This window comes from Sorex araneus, chromosome 6 (assembly GCF_027595985.1).
Source record: "Sorex araneus isolate mSorAra2 chromosome 6, mSorAra2.pri, whole genome shotgun sequence".
Taxonomy (NCBI): Eukaryota; Metazoa; Chordata; class Mammalia; order Eulipotyphla; family Soricidae; genus Sorex; species Sorex araneus.
Window position 1 is genome coordinate 137,924,358 of NC_073307.1, and position 16,047 is coordinate 137,940,404.

General features: G+C 49.0%; 1 protein-coding gene across 2 annotated transcripts in view; it reads left to right on the forward strand.

Moving 5' to 3' along the window:
• The window catches only part of LDLRAD3 (low density lipoprotein receptor class A domain containing 3), a 281,818-nt gene that overhangs the window by 154,041 nt on the left and 111,730 nt on the right, over positions 1–16,047 (forward strand). The window contains exon 4 of one of the 2 annotated variants that reach the window (XM_055142208.1): positions 15,588–15,722. In XM_055142208.1, the coding sequence (XP_054998183.1) occupies positions 15,588–15,722 (135 nt within the window). The remainder of the gene's footprint in view (positions 1–15,587; positions 15,723–16,047) is intronic. The other variant, XM_055142209.1, reaches the window with a different exon arrangement.

The following is a 16,047-nucleotide window of genomic DNA, read 5'->3' on the forward strand; positions in this document are numbered from 1 at the left end:
AGGAGTGGTTTTGTGGTGTGGTGTAAAAAACAAAGGCATGCCGAGGGGCATGTGCACTCGCGGGCTCTCCGAGCGGATCTGTCTCACCGCCCACGTTCGGTGCTCTGGAACCGCTGTGTGTGCTGTCGGTCAAGGGCAGGCGACGGAAGGAAGAAGGCCAAATAAACTGGTTGCTCGATCAGTTTATTTCATTCCCTCTCTCTGCTTCTCTCCCGGCTCTGAATCTCACTCTGGATCTCTGGATCTGGCCCCCCCCCAACCCACTCTTCCAGCCTAGTTAAATTCCCCCAGCATGAGGGGTTGGGGTGTACACCTAGGTGTGGTCACCATCAATAATAGGGTTGAGGTTCCTTTCCCTTAGGGGATGCTTCTCCTAGGACTTAATTCTCCTTCAACAGGAGGATCCACCCAAGGGTGGAGTCCCATGAGTGTGTTTCTCCTCTCCCCAGCCAGCAAACATATAAGAATTCATAATATTAATCATTTTGTATGGACACAATAAGAAATGCATTAAAGCTTATAGAATTGCTCTCCAGGGGCCATCTCGATCTCAGACTATAGTGCTCAGGCCGGATCAGTCTTTCCTATCCCTAGCAGGGTCCTAGTCTCATCATTACTTTTGGATCATGACAGCATTTGTCTATGATCAAACTCTTAACTTATAGTTAAGAATTAGGCACTTTGGCCAGGCCCATCTCAATGCCAGGGTAGCACATACTTCACCGCTTGCCTTGGATCCATCCCGTCCCTCATCGGGACCCTGCTTTTGGGGTGCTAGGAACTAAGGGCAACTGAGGTTTAAGTGGATAAAGCAGATGCCCGGGAGGGAATAATGTTCGAAGCCAATTAAATCCCATGTTACAAAAACATATTGTCTTCTTGTGTCTATACAAAAAAGACATAGCTTTAAAGTAAATTATTCAAAAGGCATAAAGAGGGGAGAAAGGCAAAGTTATAATATTCAGTGTCCTAGGAAGGTCTGACCTTACAAATTAGCAGAGTCAGATTAAGGGAAAGCCTCGGATTAACTGTTTTGGGGAAGAGAGCATAGAGAAGTGATTATAGCTAAACAAAGGGATGGGAGAGATTCGGGAACACCTTGATGGGTGAGACTGGGGTAAGCCTAAACTCCGGAAAAACCGGGACAAGCTACTCATGACAAGCGGGGAGAGGACAATGTAATGTCATCCTACATCGTGGGCTCTAAACTGCTATGAAGCTTTTGGTTTGGGTATGGGGGCCACACCCAGAAATACTTGGGGATATGCTTAACTCTGTACTCAGGGAATGACCCCCAGTGGGGCTTGAGGGTCCATACTTGGTGCCAGGGATTGAACCAAGTCCATTTCACTCAGAGCACTTGCCTTAACCCTTGTACTATCTCATCTCTCTGTCTCTCTGTCTCTGGAAAGTTGATCCTCATTTCTCCTACCAGTGTGTCTTTCTGCTGTTGGATTCTTTTCCTTTCTTTTCTTTTCTTTTCTTTTCTTTTCTTTTTTTTTTTTTTGCTCTGGAGTAAGGAAACATACAAAAAGATCTTTCTCTGTGGAGAGTTTGCTGTTGTGCTCTTCCGTCCTCTTCTTTTCCTGGGATCTGCCTCTTCCTTTTCCCCTGGCAGCCTGGCTGGATGTGGATTTGCGGGTCGGTTGACTGCCCAGCTCTAACCCAGACCTCCTTCCGGAAAGATGGGATGCTACTAAGAATGGAGACATAAGGGGAGCTCTTGACTCTGGTCTCTAGAATTAATTCTAGCTCAGGATCAGTGTAATTGTGACCAGAAAAAACATTCTTGCACAGAACTCTTTCCTTCCTTCCTTCCTTCCTTCCTTCCTTCCTTCCTTCCTTCCTTCCTTCCTTCCTTCCTTCCTTCCTTCCTTCCTTCCTTCCATCCTCCCTCCCTCTCTCCCTTCCTTCTTTCATTTTTCTTTATTTCATCTTCACTATTAACTTTATTTAATTCTATTTTTTAAAATTTCATTTTTATAAGGTTGTTTAAATTAATTGATTACATTCAATATCTCAACGCCAATCCCACCACCATTACACCTTCCCACCACCATTATTTCGAAGTTTTCCCCCACCAGTCAAGCCTGACTGCCAGGGGCAGATGCTAGATAATTTAATTACTATTGCTCCTTATGAATATCAGGAAAGGTCACGTGTTGTAAATGGTTGGGGCGGGGGCAGAGACATCTCTGTAGGGAGCTGATCCATTTTGAAATTCATTTGGGAGTCTCTGGGTCAAGGCCATTAATGCACTGAGATGGTGCCCGGAGGCAGATCGTGGGCATGACAGCCAGGACCCCAAGCGGGTGAGGAGACAGGAAGGGATGGCTCATCTCTGCTGCTGCTACATAGCCTGGAGTCTTAGTCCTTGGACCTGCATACCTGGGTTTTGCTTCTGGAAGTGCGTGGCCATTGGCATTTCATCTGGAGTGGGTGGACAAGGCACACCTGCTCCATCTGAGTCGCCCCGGTGGAGTTGGCATGGTGCGGTGTTCAGAGTGATCTCCAGCGAGCTTCTGTCTTCCAGGATTCACTGCTTTGTCCCTGGATCAAGGCCGTTAATGCCAGGAGTGTTTCTTTCATTGCTGCTGCTTATGTGTTTTCCACAGCGGCTGACTCGTGGCCAGGGTGGATCTGTGTTCTTGTTCAGCCTCCCCCACCCCCCGGTGCTGGTGTATTTCTGTAGCTCTGTTTCTTTCAGTCAGGTGAGAGTCTGCACTTCCTCTTCACTCTCAGCCCATCCATTAGTTGCAGCCGTAGGAGCAGGGAGTGGGTCTGGGGGAGGTGGGGAGCAGCAGCCAGAGAACTCTTGTGCCCCCAACACCCATCTGCGAGGTCTGCAAAGCCTCCTGTTTCCTCTAGGAAATCTTCCTGCTTGGCCACAGCTGGGCCCTGTCAGCCTCCTGGGTGCTTGCACGCTGCCTCAGGCTTTCTCCATACTGATGTCACCCAAGAGTGAAGCTGCTCTCCTCCCTGCTTTCCTGAGCTCTCTCCTCCCTCGGAGCTACTCCTGCCCTCAGTACTTAACACCACTTCCCACGTTTTTTGCTCTCTTTCCCACAACATGGCATGGCATGGCATTGTGTGGTCACAACTCCACTCCCAGTGCCAAGAACACTGTGGGGCTCAACGTGTGGGATTCTCACACCTTCCTCTCTCTGTGTTGCATATCAGCCTGCTTGCCTTCCCAACAGAGTACAGACTCTTTAAGAACACACAATGAGTTTTATTGTATTCCGATAGGGTATTTACTTATTTGGGGGAGTGGTGGAGAGCTTCAAAATGATGCTTAGTGATTCTCAGTCAACCACACCTGTGGTTCAATGCAAGGACCTGAGGATGGGGCGGGGGGTTGCTCAGTCCCTGAGGTGCCGGGGGGTGGGGGGGCTCCTGGGCTAACTCCTATCATGGTCATGGGGCCCTGTGATGCCAGGAATTGAGCCAGAGTTAGAGATTTTCAGGATATATACCTTAACTCTTGTACTATGCCTTCAACTCCGAGACCACTTTGTTTTTTTGTTTCTTTTTATTTAGACATTGTTTTATTTGATTCTGATGCCCACTCCTTATTTTTTCCATCTCAATTCCTCCCCCATGCCAAGCCCAACGTTATTAAACAGTACTTATGGTTCTTTATACTGTTTATGCTTATTATTATTATTATTATTATTATTTTACTTCAGAGTGCAGTTTGTTTAGTTTTTTGGTTTTTCTTTTTTATTGAATCACCATTAGATACAGAGTTACAAAGCCGTTCATGGTCAGGTTTCAGTCATACAGTGTGCCAACACCCATCTCTTCACCAGTGGACATTTCCCACCTCCAGTGTCTCCAGTTTCCCTCCAGCCTTGCCCCTCCCCCTGTCGCCTGCCGGAATTGCTTTCTTTAAAGAGAAGTCAGGCCAAAGGGAGAGCACAGTGTGTAAGGTACTTGCCCTGCACATCACCAAATTGGGTTCAGTCCCTGGTACCATATATGGTTCCCCAAGTACCACCAGGAATGGTCACTATGCCCAGAGTCAGGAGTAAGCCCTGAACACCATCTGGTGTGGCCCCAAAATCAAAAGATAAAGGAAATAGTTGCTAGTGAATATCTGGTGAATTGATGAGCCAAGTAACTAATCAAATAGAGGGTTAAAGAAGGACAGCCAGGCTGTGTGCCCACCATGTGGATTCTCTTCTGATTCTCCTCTGAGATTTCACAGTCGTTACCCAGAGGGCATATTCTGGGCACACATTGTTCAGGAGGCCCAGCTCATTCCTTCTTTTTACACTCTGCTCTTCTCCCCGTCATTTCTCTGCCAGATGCCATGCAGGGTGATTTCAAAGCTGGATTGGGTCAGACACAGGACCTTGGCTTAAGGGGATTTTGCTTAGGGGAAGGAGACAGAATGCGCACAGATCAGGGTGACCCAGGACTGTGACTGATGGAAGGGCATGTTTTCCTCCAAGCACTTCCATGGGTGGTGCTGAAAGAGATTGGTTTAGGAGGAGACGAGGCAACTTTAGCAACTGGCAGTACAATTTGGGGGGAATTTTCAGAGAGTGAGCAGTATGCAGATCTTAAAAGTGACTTGGCTGACACCACGGATATGGCATGTGTCTCTATACATTACATACACACAACCTCATTTCAGGCCTCTGATATTATTACTTCTTAGAAAACAGACATAGGGAGGTTAAATAACTTTCCTGGGGCTCCACAATAAATGGCAAATTTGGGATATTAGTCCAGACAGTATGAATTCAAGTTCCAAACTCCTGCTCTATAGCACTGTAGCACTGTTGTCCTGCTGTTCATCAATTTGCCCAAGCAGGCACCAGTAACATTTCCATTGTGAGACTTGTTGTTACTGTTTTTGGCATATCAAATGTGCCACAGGGAGCTTGCCAGGCTCTGCCGTGTGGGTGGGAGACTCACAGTAGCTTCTGAGCTCTCTGTAAGGGACAAAGGAATATTCTTAATGACTTCTTTTTCCCCCAAGTGTGTATTTAGGGATCATGATATATAGTACCATTAGTGACAGATTTTCATGCATACAGTGTTTTAACACCACAACCGCCACCAAAATGTAAGCGTCCCTCCACCATTCACCCGTGGGACCCTTCTAGCCACTGCCACCCCCTTTAATGAACTCAGCTCTGGCATCCAGTTCTCAGTTGTTTTCCTTGACCATTTGGTATGGCCTTATTATGTTTGTGCATATCCCACATCCAAGGTAGGGTCCAGACTTCTAACCATTCCCCAAATCTGTTCCCCAGTATTAATGACTATGGTAGGTTCTTGCCGTGTACCTCTGGGCCTCATGCCATTTTCAGATATGTGCATGCATTCTCTCATTTAGTTTTCACAGCATCTTAGCACATTGGCACTATTTTTAATCCCCATTTTCTTGATGAGAAAAATGAGTCTGAAAGAAGTGACATCATTTTCCTTGTGTCGGCTGATAGGAATGGTATCAACTGTGCAGTCTCTCTCCTTGACCATGGCAGCAGGTTGTATGCTTGGTACGGGGCAGGATGGGAAAGTTGAGAAATCAGGGCCTATATTTTGTACTCTGGGAAGCAGTTGATATACCAAGACAAGTGTAGGGTGAGGAGGGGACAAAGGTTAAACATGGCTGGAGCCTTGGGGGAACGGGGACATGGTGGTCCTTGTCACAGACACAGAACCACGGGAAGTGGGAGAGAGGCAGAACAGCGTTACAGGGGTGCTGAGATTGGAAATGAGGGGGTGCTGAGGTCACCGCCAAAATGGATTTCTTCCTGAAAGATATGGGTTCTTGAGTATCCAATGAAGACTGGTGTTACTAATTTCACAGCTGTAAGGTGTCCCGTGTCCCTACCTGAAGCTCCGTTCCTTGCTGCTTCCTGTGACACTGTCCCTAGCCTGAGTCGTCTGTCTTGCTGGTGCTGTCCCTGAACATCCATGCTGGAGTCTCTCTAGTTTTGGCAGAAGTCCTCTGCCTTCTGCCAGTCTGTCGCTGAGCTTCAGGGCCTGCATCTCATGGCCTGGAGCTCAGCGGATCTTTGTCCATACGATCTTTCTTTCTTTTCTTTTCTTTTCTTTTCTTTTTTTTTATTGAATCACCGTGAGATAGTTACAAGCTTTCATGTTTGGGTTACAGTCTCACAATGATCAAACACCCATCCCTCCACCAGTGCATTCCCCACCACTAATCTAATATCCTGGGTATAACCCCCCCTTTCCCATCCTCTCCCTGCCTCTAAGGCAGACAGTATTCCCCATACTCTCTCTCTACTTTTGGGCATTATGGCTTGCAACACAGACACTGAGAGGTCATCATGTTTGGTCCATTATCTACTTTTGGCACACATCTCCCATCCCAACTGGTTCCTCCAGCCATCATTTTCTTCGTGATCCCTTTCTATTCTATCTGCCTTCTCCCCTCCACTCATGAAGCAGTCTTCCAGCTATGGGGCAATCCCCCTGACCCTTGTATCTACTGTCCTTGGGTGTCAGCCTCATGTGATGCTACCCTACACTGCACAAATGAGAGCAGTCCTTCTATGTCTGTCCCTCTCTTTCTGACTCATTTCACTTAGCATGATATTCTCTATGTCTATCCATTTATAAGCAAATTTCATGACTTCATCTCTCTTAACAGCTGCATAGTATTCCACTGTGTAGACGGACCAAAGTTTCTTTAACCAGTCATCTGTTTTAGGGCACTCGGTGAGCTTCCCTATGACCCCGCGATACCACGTCTGGGAATACATATGACCTTTCTTTGTTCTCCAGCCACGTGCTGCCGTCGGAGTGAGAACTGCTTCCTGCTGTCTCTCTGTCCTATCTGGCACACGTGTGGGGTCAAAGAAGGAAGAGCCACGCCCACTCCTCCCTTTTTATATCTTCTGTTTCCCACGCAGCCGGTTTGTTAGTTTTAGCTGCCTTACAGCAGGCACGAGATGAAAGGACCCTTTACAGCAACTCGACATCCAAGCACTCTGACTCATTCCTCCGCCAAGGCAGGGGGGCAGGGGGGCTTCTGGGCATCAGTAGAAAGAGGTTCGCTGTGAGGTGTTTGGGTGCCACTTGTCCGCAGGGAAGCGGGGCTCGTGTGGGTGTGGGACAGGAGGGAACCCTGCCCGGGAATTCTTCACAAAGAGGAGAAAGCCCGGCGTTAGGAGGGAGCAAGGAAGTCGCACCCCTCTGCGGCCACTGAACTGACGCCAGAGCCTGAGCTGAAGCTTCAGAGCCGTTCACTTCTCAGGGGCTGGGGAAAGGCGATAGGACTGAGGCGTGTGTGTGTCCCCCCCCCGCCGCCCGCCCAGAGCAGGGCCCCTCAGTATCCTTCAGGCCTGGGAGACGAGCAAGCTCTTGGAAGTCGAAGGTTGTTGGAGCACCCCCGTGCTGTCTGGACACGAGGCGGGTGTGAGTCCTGTGGAAGGAACTGCAGAGCCAAGGCAGCACTTGGGCTTGGTCCCAGCCAGGCCACCAAGGGAGGAGTCCTGGGGGCCGGGGGGTGGGGTGAGGACCCTGGGGTGAGGACCCTGGCCCAGAGACCTAAGGCGTGACATCTCTGTCCTGAGGCAGCAGAAGTCTCTCACATCTCCACCTCCCCGAGGCCTGGTTTCCCAGGAACTGAGGCGGGGAGGCCACAGTTTTCATGGGGACTAGGAAGTTAGAATCCCGATGGGCAGAGGGGAGGGAAATGTGGCAGCTGGCTGGTGAGGAGCCTCTTATTGATGTGTTTTGTCAAGAACCCTTTGAGGTGGAAGGGGAGCTAACTTCACAGATGTTCCCTTGGATTAAAGTCGACATCTTTTCTACATCCTGCTGGAGACGGATTGCTTCATTTCCTGTCTTGAAGCTGGCCCTGTTAGTTTTTGGGCGGCCACACTGGGCTGTAAAAAACTAAAGAACGCCGAGGGGGGGTGAGCACTCGCGGGCTCTCCGGGCGGCTGTCTCACCACCCGCGTTCGGTGCTCTGGAACCGCAGTGTGTGGACTGGATCGGGACAGCCGGTGGTCAAGGACAGGCAAAGGAAGAACGAGGACCAAGCTGGTTACTGATTAGTTACCGTTTATTCAATCTTCAAACTTTCTCATGTCCCGCACTCCCAGCTCTGGCCTCTCTCTGGATCTACTCTGCTTCTCTCTGGCTTCTCTCTCTCCTCCTACCTGTCTCTCCCCGATCTCTCTCAGTGGATCTGGCCCTCTGGATCTGCCCCCGGAAACAAGATACAAAACCAAAACCGAAGCTGAAGCCTTCTTTGGGCTGAAAGCACTCGGATTTACATCCCAAAGACCAGGCTGGGCTGCAGCAAGAAATCTACATGTCAACTACAAACTAGACAGCACCTGAAATTTACATCCCAAAGACTAGGCTAGCACCTTAGATCTGCGGGTCAAAGATCAGCTAGGTTTCTGTGACAAAAGGTTTCTGACAAAACTCCAGAAGGCAGCTGGAAAGGGGGAAATATTCCAACATCTCCCCCCTTTTTGTTTAGGACAGATTTTAACCATAAAATAAAATGCTAAGCACAAAAAGTTCAATAACACTAGCAGAACACCTATTCTCTAGGACAGATACGCTTTCAGCAGGACCCATCCAAGGATGAAATCCCAAGGTTGTGTTTCTCCTCTCCTTGTCAGACAAACATATAAGCATTCACAATATTAATCATTTTGTATGGGCATAGCAAGAGATGCATAAAACTTTTAGAATTGCTCTCCGGGGGTCACCTCATCTCAGACTACAGCGCTCAAGCCAGATTAGTCTTTCCTAGCCCTAGCAGGGCCCTGTCTCGTCGTTGCTTTTGGATCATGACATGACATCCCATGATCAAGCTCTTAACTTATAGTTAAGCATTAGGCACTTTGTCCAGGCCCATCTCGATGCCAGGGTAGCACACAACTCACCGCTTGCCCTGGGTCCTTCTTGTCCCACGTCGGGACCGTGCTTTGGGGGTGCTAGGAAGTAAGGGCAGCTGAGCCAACACTGGGCCTCGGGTCTGTCCCTTCAGATGTGGCGAAGCAAATGCCGCCTGTGTAATGAACCGGCGAGCCGCAGCGGAACTCTTTCCTCTCTCCCTCCGGCGGGGACAGTCCCTGCCTCTCGCTCCGGAGCTGCAGAAACCTCTTGTTCCTTCTGACAGGAATCAATGAGGCGCTTTGGAGCCTGCCATTGAGTGTTTGAAGTCAGCGCTGCAAACCACTTCCTCCCTTCCCTATTGAAATAAATACTGTGAAATTCATGGTACCTCTCTGACTTCACCGAGTCAAACAACACATCTCCCTGCCTGGTCAACTTTTGCAAGGACAAAGATGCCAACCGTTGGCGTGCCTTTACCACCCTCACGGCTGCTGAGAGGAAGAGGGGGATGTGGCTCCCTCAGAACACAGGTTCCTGGTGCATTCATGAGTCATTTGCTGAGTCAGAACTGTTTCAGGGTCCTTGGGATTTCCCCAAACCCCCCTCAGACTTGACCTTAGCCCACCAAGACCCTATTGCCTCAGCCCACACACCATGCCCTGCACTGTTTCTGAGCCGGGAAATAGCTGCAGGGGCACCAGGAGAAACCCAGTGGAATTGGGGCGTTCTGGAGTGGGGGGGGGGAGGCATATTATTCTGACTAAGGGTATATGCCTGATACTGGATGCTTGGGCCTGGGATGACCCCCAGGAGCCAAGATCTCTGCAGGGCTTGTTGGAGCCATCCCTTGGCTGGCAACGGTGCCGAGCTATTCTCCTGGGCTAGAGGACATGGTTGCCGTGACATCTTCCTGAGCTTCCTGTCTCTGGACCGTCTCCTTTCCCATTCTGCCTGGGGAGTGCTCAGGGTGCTTGGGCGATCTTGCAGCCCCTCCCAGGGTTGGCTCCAGCCCTGTAGGGTGCCCCGGCGTGGTGTGGCGTGGGGCCTTTTCCTCCCTGGCTTGTTGTAATTCTGGTGGGTGTTCCTCTAGCTTCCTTGTCTGGGTTTCTCTGCCGTCTTTGGGGTGCTGGTGGAGAAGAGTGTTTTATAAGGGGCTGCAAGCAAGGAGGAACCCCTAGGTTGGTCGTGCTACACTCAAGTGACAGAGGCTGAAATCGGGGGTGTATAAGACAGAGAGAATTCCGTGGCAGAACGTAATGGGAAAGCAAGAGAATGATTGCTGGAACATTCCTGCCCCACCAGACTCTTAAAATGTTTTTATTGAGGCTTTCAAACACACTGAAAAGGAGAAGTAGAAGTAACTAAACAGCTGCCTTTCTAACACTGTTTCAACAATCATTATTGGCTTCTTGGCTTCTTAGTTTTTAAATAATGAAATGTTGCCTGCTACTATTAGAAATCTCCTTCCTTGTCCCTTCTCTGCAGAGACATTTCCTGAACTGAAATTGGGGTTGATTCATCCTATCAAGTTTTCATTTTTTTTTAGTATATATGTATATCTTTAGTATATTGAGATACAGTAGATACACCGCACATTATACAACTTTAAGGTACACAGCACAATACTTCTCTGTATGTATATGTTGAATCAGTTGCATCTTGTATCCCTTATCATCCCATTGATTTTTGATTTGCTCGAGTAGGCGCCAGTAACGTCTCCATTCATCCCTGTCACGTGCTAATGTAGCCCAATAATATCTGCTCGCTCCAGGAACAGGAAGACCCTCAAACCGTTAATTCAGGGTTTTGAAGAAGAAATCTGACCACCTTGTTGGTGGGCAGCAACGTGGAATTCAGTCCATAACAGCTCTAGACCAGCGGTCGCTCTGAATCGCATTACATGTCCGGCCCATCTGATTTTTGACGCCTTGGCAAACGAGACAGTGTCCCTGATTTGTGACCGTCAACGGAGGTTGGAACTCCGGATTCCTTCTCTTATATGTTGAATAGTTACCATAATACCCAGAAACTCATAAATATAAAAAAATAAAGAAGGAAAAAATGTCCTTGTGATGGGAATAGAATCAACTCTTTCAAAAAACTTTTTTTTTTGTTTTGCTTTTTGGGTCACACTGGCAATGCACTGGGGTTACTCCTGGCTCATGCACTCAGGAATCACTCCTGGCGGTGCTCAGGGGACCATATGGGATGCTGGGAATCGAACCCGGGTCGACCGCGTGCAAGGCAAACTCCCTACCCACTGTGCTATCGCTCCAGCCCCTCTTTCAACAAACTTTGAACATACCATTTAGCAGCATTTCTAGGTTACAGTAGTATCCATTAGTCATAAATAACATTCTTTGAAGGATAAACTTCTTAATATTGGCATAATACTAATCATATTCTTCTGTGACTTGTTTGTCTCACTTCATGGCTGTGTTCCTATAAAACTTTATTCACAAACACAAAGTAATGAGCCAGATTTGACCCAGCAGCCAATTTGCCAGCCTTACTCCTATAGCAGTAAAAAATAATAATAATTATAGTGAGTCAGAGTCAAGAGAGATAAATCTCCCAAACAGGAAGTTGAATGAGGTTCATGCTTATGAAATTTCTCTGGCTACTTTGTACTACTATGGCAGTATGGAGTAGTTCAGACAGACAGAGACAAAAACTAAATGGCTAGCAGTGCCTGGCGACTCTCTGGCCCTTTCCAGAGAAGGGGTGGAGTCCCTGCTCTCGAATTCCAGTGAAACAATGGAGCCAGTAATGTCTCCTGTAAAGTGGGCAGCATTTGAACACTCAGAGTTTATAACAGTACTTCAGTAAGCATGTTTGTTTGCTCAGGATTCTGCCTAGACTGTACAAGTGGAGTGTCGTGAACTTCTGGATTATTTGTTCTCCTGAACTGTTCTCCATGGCAGGTACACCAGTTCTCACTCACTTCCACCAGTGGTTTCTCTTCTTCCATTAGATCCCTCCTCTCCTCTACACCCTTGCCCGTGACCTAGGCTGAGTCTTACAGGCCTTCTGGATGGAGGTGCCGATAGTACAGCAGGTAGGGAGGTATTTGGGTGGAGTGGGTGGAGCGATAGTCCAGTGGGTAGGGCATTTGCCTTGCATGTGGCCAACCTGGGTCCCATCCCCGACACCCGTTATGGTGCCCTGAGCACTGCCAGGAGTGATTTCTGAGTGCAGATTCAGAGGTAATTCCTGAGCATTGCAGGGTGTACCCCCAAACCAAAAAAATAACAAACCTTCTTGTTGGAGAGTCTGATGCGATCCCAGTGACCTTTCATTACTGATGATGGCAGTGTCTATTCACATTGTTGCTCACCTTTTGTTTCTCAATGTGAACTGCCAGGCACTCTTTTTGTTTGTTTTGTTTTTGTCCATTCTCTGTCTTTTCCTTTCTGAGTTGTGAGCGTTCTTGGTTTTCAAGTCACAGACTGGTCTTAGTTTGCATTCTTTATAGGGCTGAGTCTTAAGGTATAATTTGTCTTAGTTAATCTTGAAAATATATGTGCTCTCTATATGCACAAGCAAGCACGCACATGTACACACACATGCACACACTTCCTAGGAAATTTGTGAGGTTAAAAATGCCAGAAGGGGTGGAGCAATAGTACAGTGGGTAGGGCATTTGCCTTGCATGTGGCAGACCAGAGTTCAATCCCCAGCATCTTGTATGGTTTCCTGAGCACCGACAAGAGTAATTCTGGTGTGCAGAGCCAGGCGTAACCCCTGAGCATCGACCAGGTGTGAACCAAAAAGCAAGAAAGAAGGTGGGAGAGAGAGAGGAGGGGGAGGGGAGGGGAGAGAAGGGAGGGAGAGAGGGAAGGAAGGCAGATGCCAGAGACTGAAAGGGGGTCTGGAGATGCTTCAGACTCCCATGTTCAGGTCAGTCGGCTCCTCACCAGGTGTTCACCTAAGCCTGCACCTGCCCCATCTTAGCACAGTTAGAGGCACTTCTGCGAGTGTCGTTTGAGTGAGCGATTGTGCTGGTACTTAAGCTGCATGGATATGATCGACAGGGTAGCAAGGAAATGGAAGGCACCCATGGAAGGTATTTATGAGGGTTGCCTAGGACAGAAATCCAGCATGGTCTGTGGGTTCCCTGTTTTGGGTTGAGTCAGTCCTTGGCTTGATCATGCTGAATGCTGATCATTCTGTCCCACCATGATTTCAGTCATCAACACTCGGCCTTTCCACCCAGGCCACAGTGCTTTAATTTGACTTCACATTGCTCCACCTGCCCCAACCTGGAGAATACTGGCGTCCCCATCCCTTTACCTCCCCTGGTCTTTCCTGTCAAATTTTCTGAGCAGAGCAGTAAAAAATGAGCCAGACAGATGGGGGGTTGGAGGGATAGCATAGTAGATAAGGTGTGTGCCTTGCACATAGCCCACTGGGGTACTATTCGCAGCACCCAATGACATCCCTGAAGCCCTGCCAGGAGTAATTCCTGAGTGCAGAGCCAGGAGTAACCCCTGAGCATCACTGGGTGTGCCCCTCAAAACAAAAATAAGAGAGAGAGAGAGAGAGAGAGAGAGAGAGAGAGAGAGAGAGAGAGAGAGAGAATGAAAGAGAATGAATGAGAATACAGGGTTGAGATGTTTGTCTTGTATGTAAGTCAACCTGTAGTTCCATCCCTGGTACCACATAAAGAACTCTGTGAGCTCTGTGACGTTCATGGTCCTCTCCACCACGACCTCAGGGTGTCTCAGCAATAGCTCAGGGTGCACATGAAAGATGTTTGACAGCTGCCATCTTACCATTGAAGACCACTGAGAGACTCTCCAGTTGACTGGAGGGATCCGGAGCAGATTCCCCGCTCGGGTGCTCTCCCCGTCTCATAGAACGCAGTTGTCAGCTGGCTCATTACTCAGGACCCCAGGTGACCTTGCTCTGTCATCCCCAACATAGCTCCTCAAGGGAGGGCCGCACCCCGGGGATTGAAGCCAACATAACAAGGGAAGTGGGAGGCAGGGGGCAGAGGTGGGGGGGGGGGTCTTAGTCTGTCATTCCCTGACTCTACCTGGGTTTCTCCTCTGTCACCTCACTTGATGCTCAGGTGACTCAATGCTGTATGTGACAGGGCCAGTGCCACAGGCCTGTGCTTGGCGTACCAAGGCACTCGAGTGGCTTTTAAGCCCTGCACCTGTCTGCTTGGATTTTCACATCATTTTAATTGAATTTTTTTTTTCATAGTGATCACACCCAGAGCTTCTCAGGAGCCCCAGAGCTGCACCATGCAGTGCCAGGACACTCCTGCAGTGCCACAAGGCAAACCTCGGGCCTTGTCTATGCCAGACATGTGCTCCACCCACTTTGAACCTTGTCCCTATCTCCTTAAATCCTTTTTTTTTTTTTTGAGCAGTTAGCCTTGAACTCCCACTTTTGTTTTTGGTGTTTTGTTTGCTTCTTCGTTTGGGGTCCACATCTGGCGGTACTCAGGACTTAACTCCTGCTCTGCTCCCAGGGCTCACTTCTGGTGGGTGTTGGGGATTGAACCCTGGCTGGCATTGTGCAAGGTCAGCACCCTACCTGCTGTACTATCTCTCCTGCCTCTTGACTTCCCAGGTTTAGATGGCCCCGTTCCACAGATAATCTAGCTGGTCCCATCTGCTGATAAGGGAAATTGAAGCTATGTAACTAGCAACTGGCTGAGCCGAGAGCGGAGCTTTTTCTGCTCTGCTATTCCATTTATTGAACGCAGAGCCCTGAAATAAGACTCACTTGAGTCGCAGCACGAGGAAAGCGAGAAGCCAGCACTAGACAGCGCTGTAGAAACGCTGATGCTCTGTGGCGATTTCAGCTCAGCACATGAAGGGGTTTCGTGCTGACCTCACCTTGGACAGATGCTGACCTTCTCTTGGATGGGAGATGTCCTAGCTATCCTTGCTTTGGAGGTACCTGGAAGCATCTAGAACAGTTGCCGTTTAGGTTGGCCCCGTGGGTTACTGGGCTTCTCTTTGCTCATTGTGAAGCAGACCACTGGACATGATCTCGGAGATCCATAAAAATGCGGAGAAAACTATTAAAAAAATTTTTTAAATACGGAGGAAGTCAGAGATCATCCATCTTAGAGCACCTGAAAGTGTTCTCTGTCCTCTTGTGCCAGAACATGCCATTATTTATCACTTCTGTGTGGATCCTCCATTCAGAGCCTCCTCCTAGCTTTGCTTTTCTGTCTCCAACCAGTCTCTTTCCAATTCCCCCAGGAGACTCTCGTTTGGCTACTGGGGTGCTGGTGATGGTGGTGGTGGTGGTGGGGTCTTCAGGGGTGGGTATCATTATCACTCTTGAAGATAATGACAGCCAGGCATGCCTCTGCTCCAGAGATGTTTGGTTCTAGCACTTTGCCTCACGGCTCTTCCCCTCACGGTTTTACCCACAACTCACCCACTGTCCTGTTTCTCGTGTATTCAGTGCTGTGTCTCTTTCCTCCTGAGGGTTGTAGTTTGCCCTCGGTGGCAGACTGTCGCGATGCATGGCTGTGAGGCATGGATCTATTGGAAGGTGTAGGGACACCAGTGTGGTGTCTCGGAGGAGTTTTCAGAAGGGGGGCAGAGTCTTGCCTTGCGTGTGGCCAACCCACCTTGTGTCATGGATCTTGAGTTGTCCATCCAAGCTGAACTTTGTCCTTGCGCCACCGTACACTCGTGGCTGGAGAAGGTTCCAGAAGTTCCCGTGGGATCTGCCGGGCCTCCCTGGTGATCTCATCTGTTTTCTCTTCACAGCAGCAAACCCTCTGCTCTGCTCCACTGCCCGCTACCACTGCAAGAACGGCCTTTGCATCGACAAGAGCTTCATTTGTGACGGGCAGAATAACTGTCAAGACAACAGCGACGAGGAAAGCTGCGAAAGTTCACAAGGTAGGAGGCGCGTAAGCTCGGAAAACTAACCGTCACGGTCGCCCTCGAGATCAGGACAGCCAGGCATGCCGCTGCTGCAGAGCTGTTTGGGTCCAGCACTTTGCCTCGCAGCTCTTCTCCTCCTCACAGTTTTACCCACAGCTCACCCGCCGTCCTGCGTGTCTCATGTATTCAGCGCCGCGTCTACTTTCTCCTGAGAGTTCTAATTTGCCCCCAGACCATCGCTGTGCACGGCCTCGGCTTTCTTCATTGTTGCGTGGTTGGCAGCCTCGTCTTTTTCATGGAGTCGAGTTCTGGGGATAGATTCCGTGGAGAAGAATGTCCA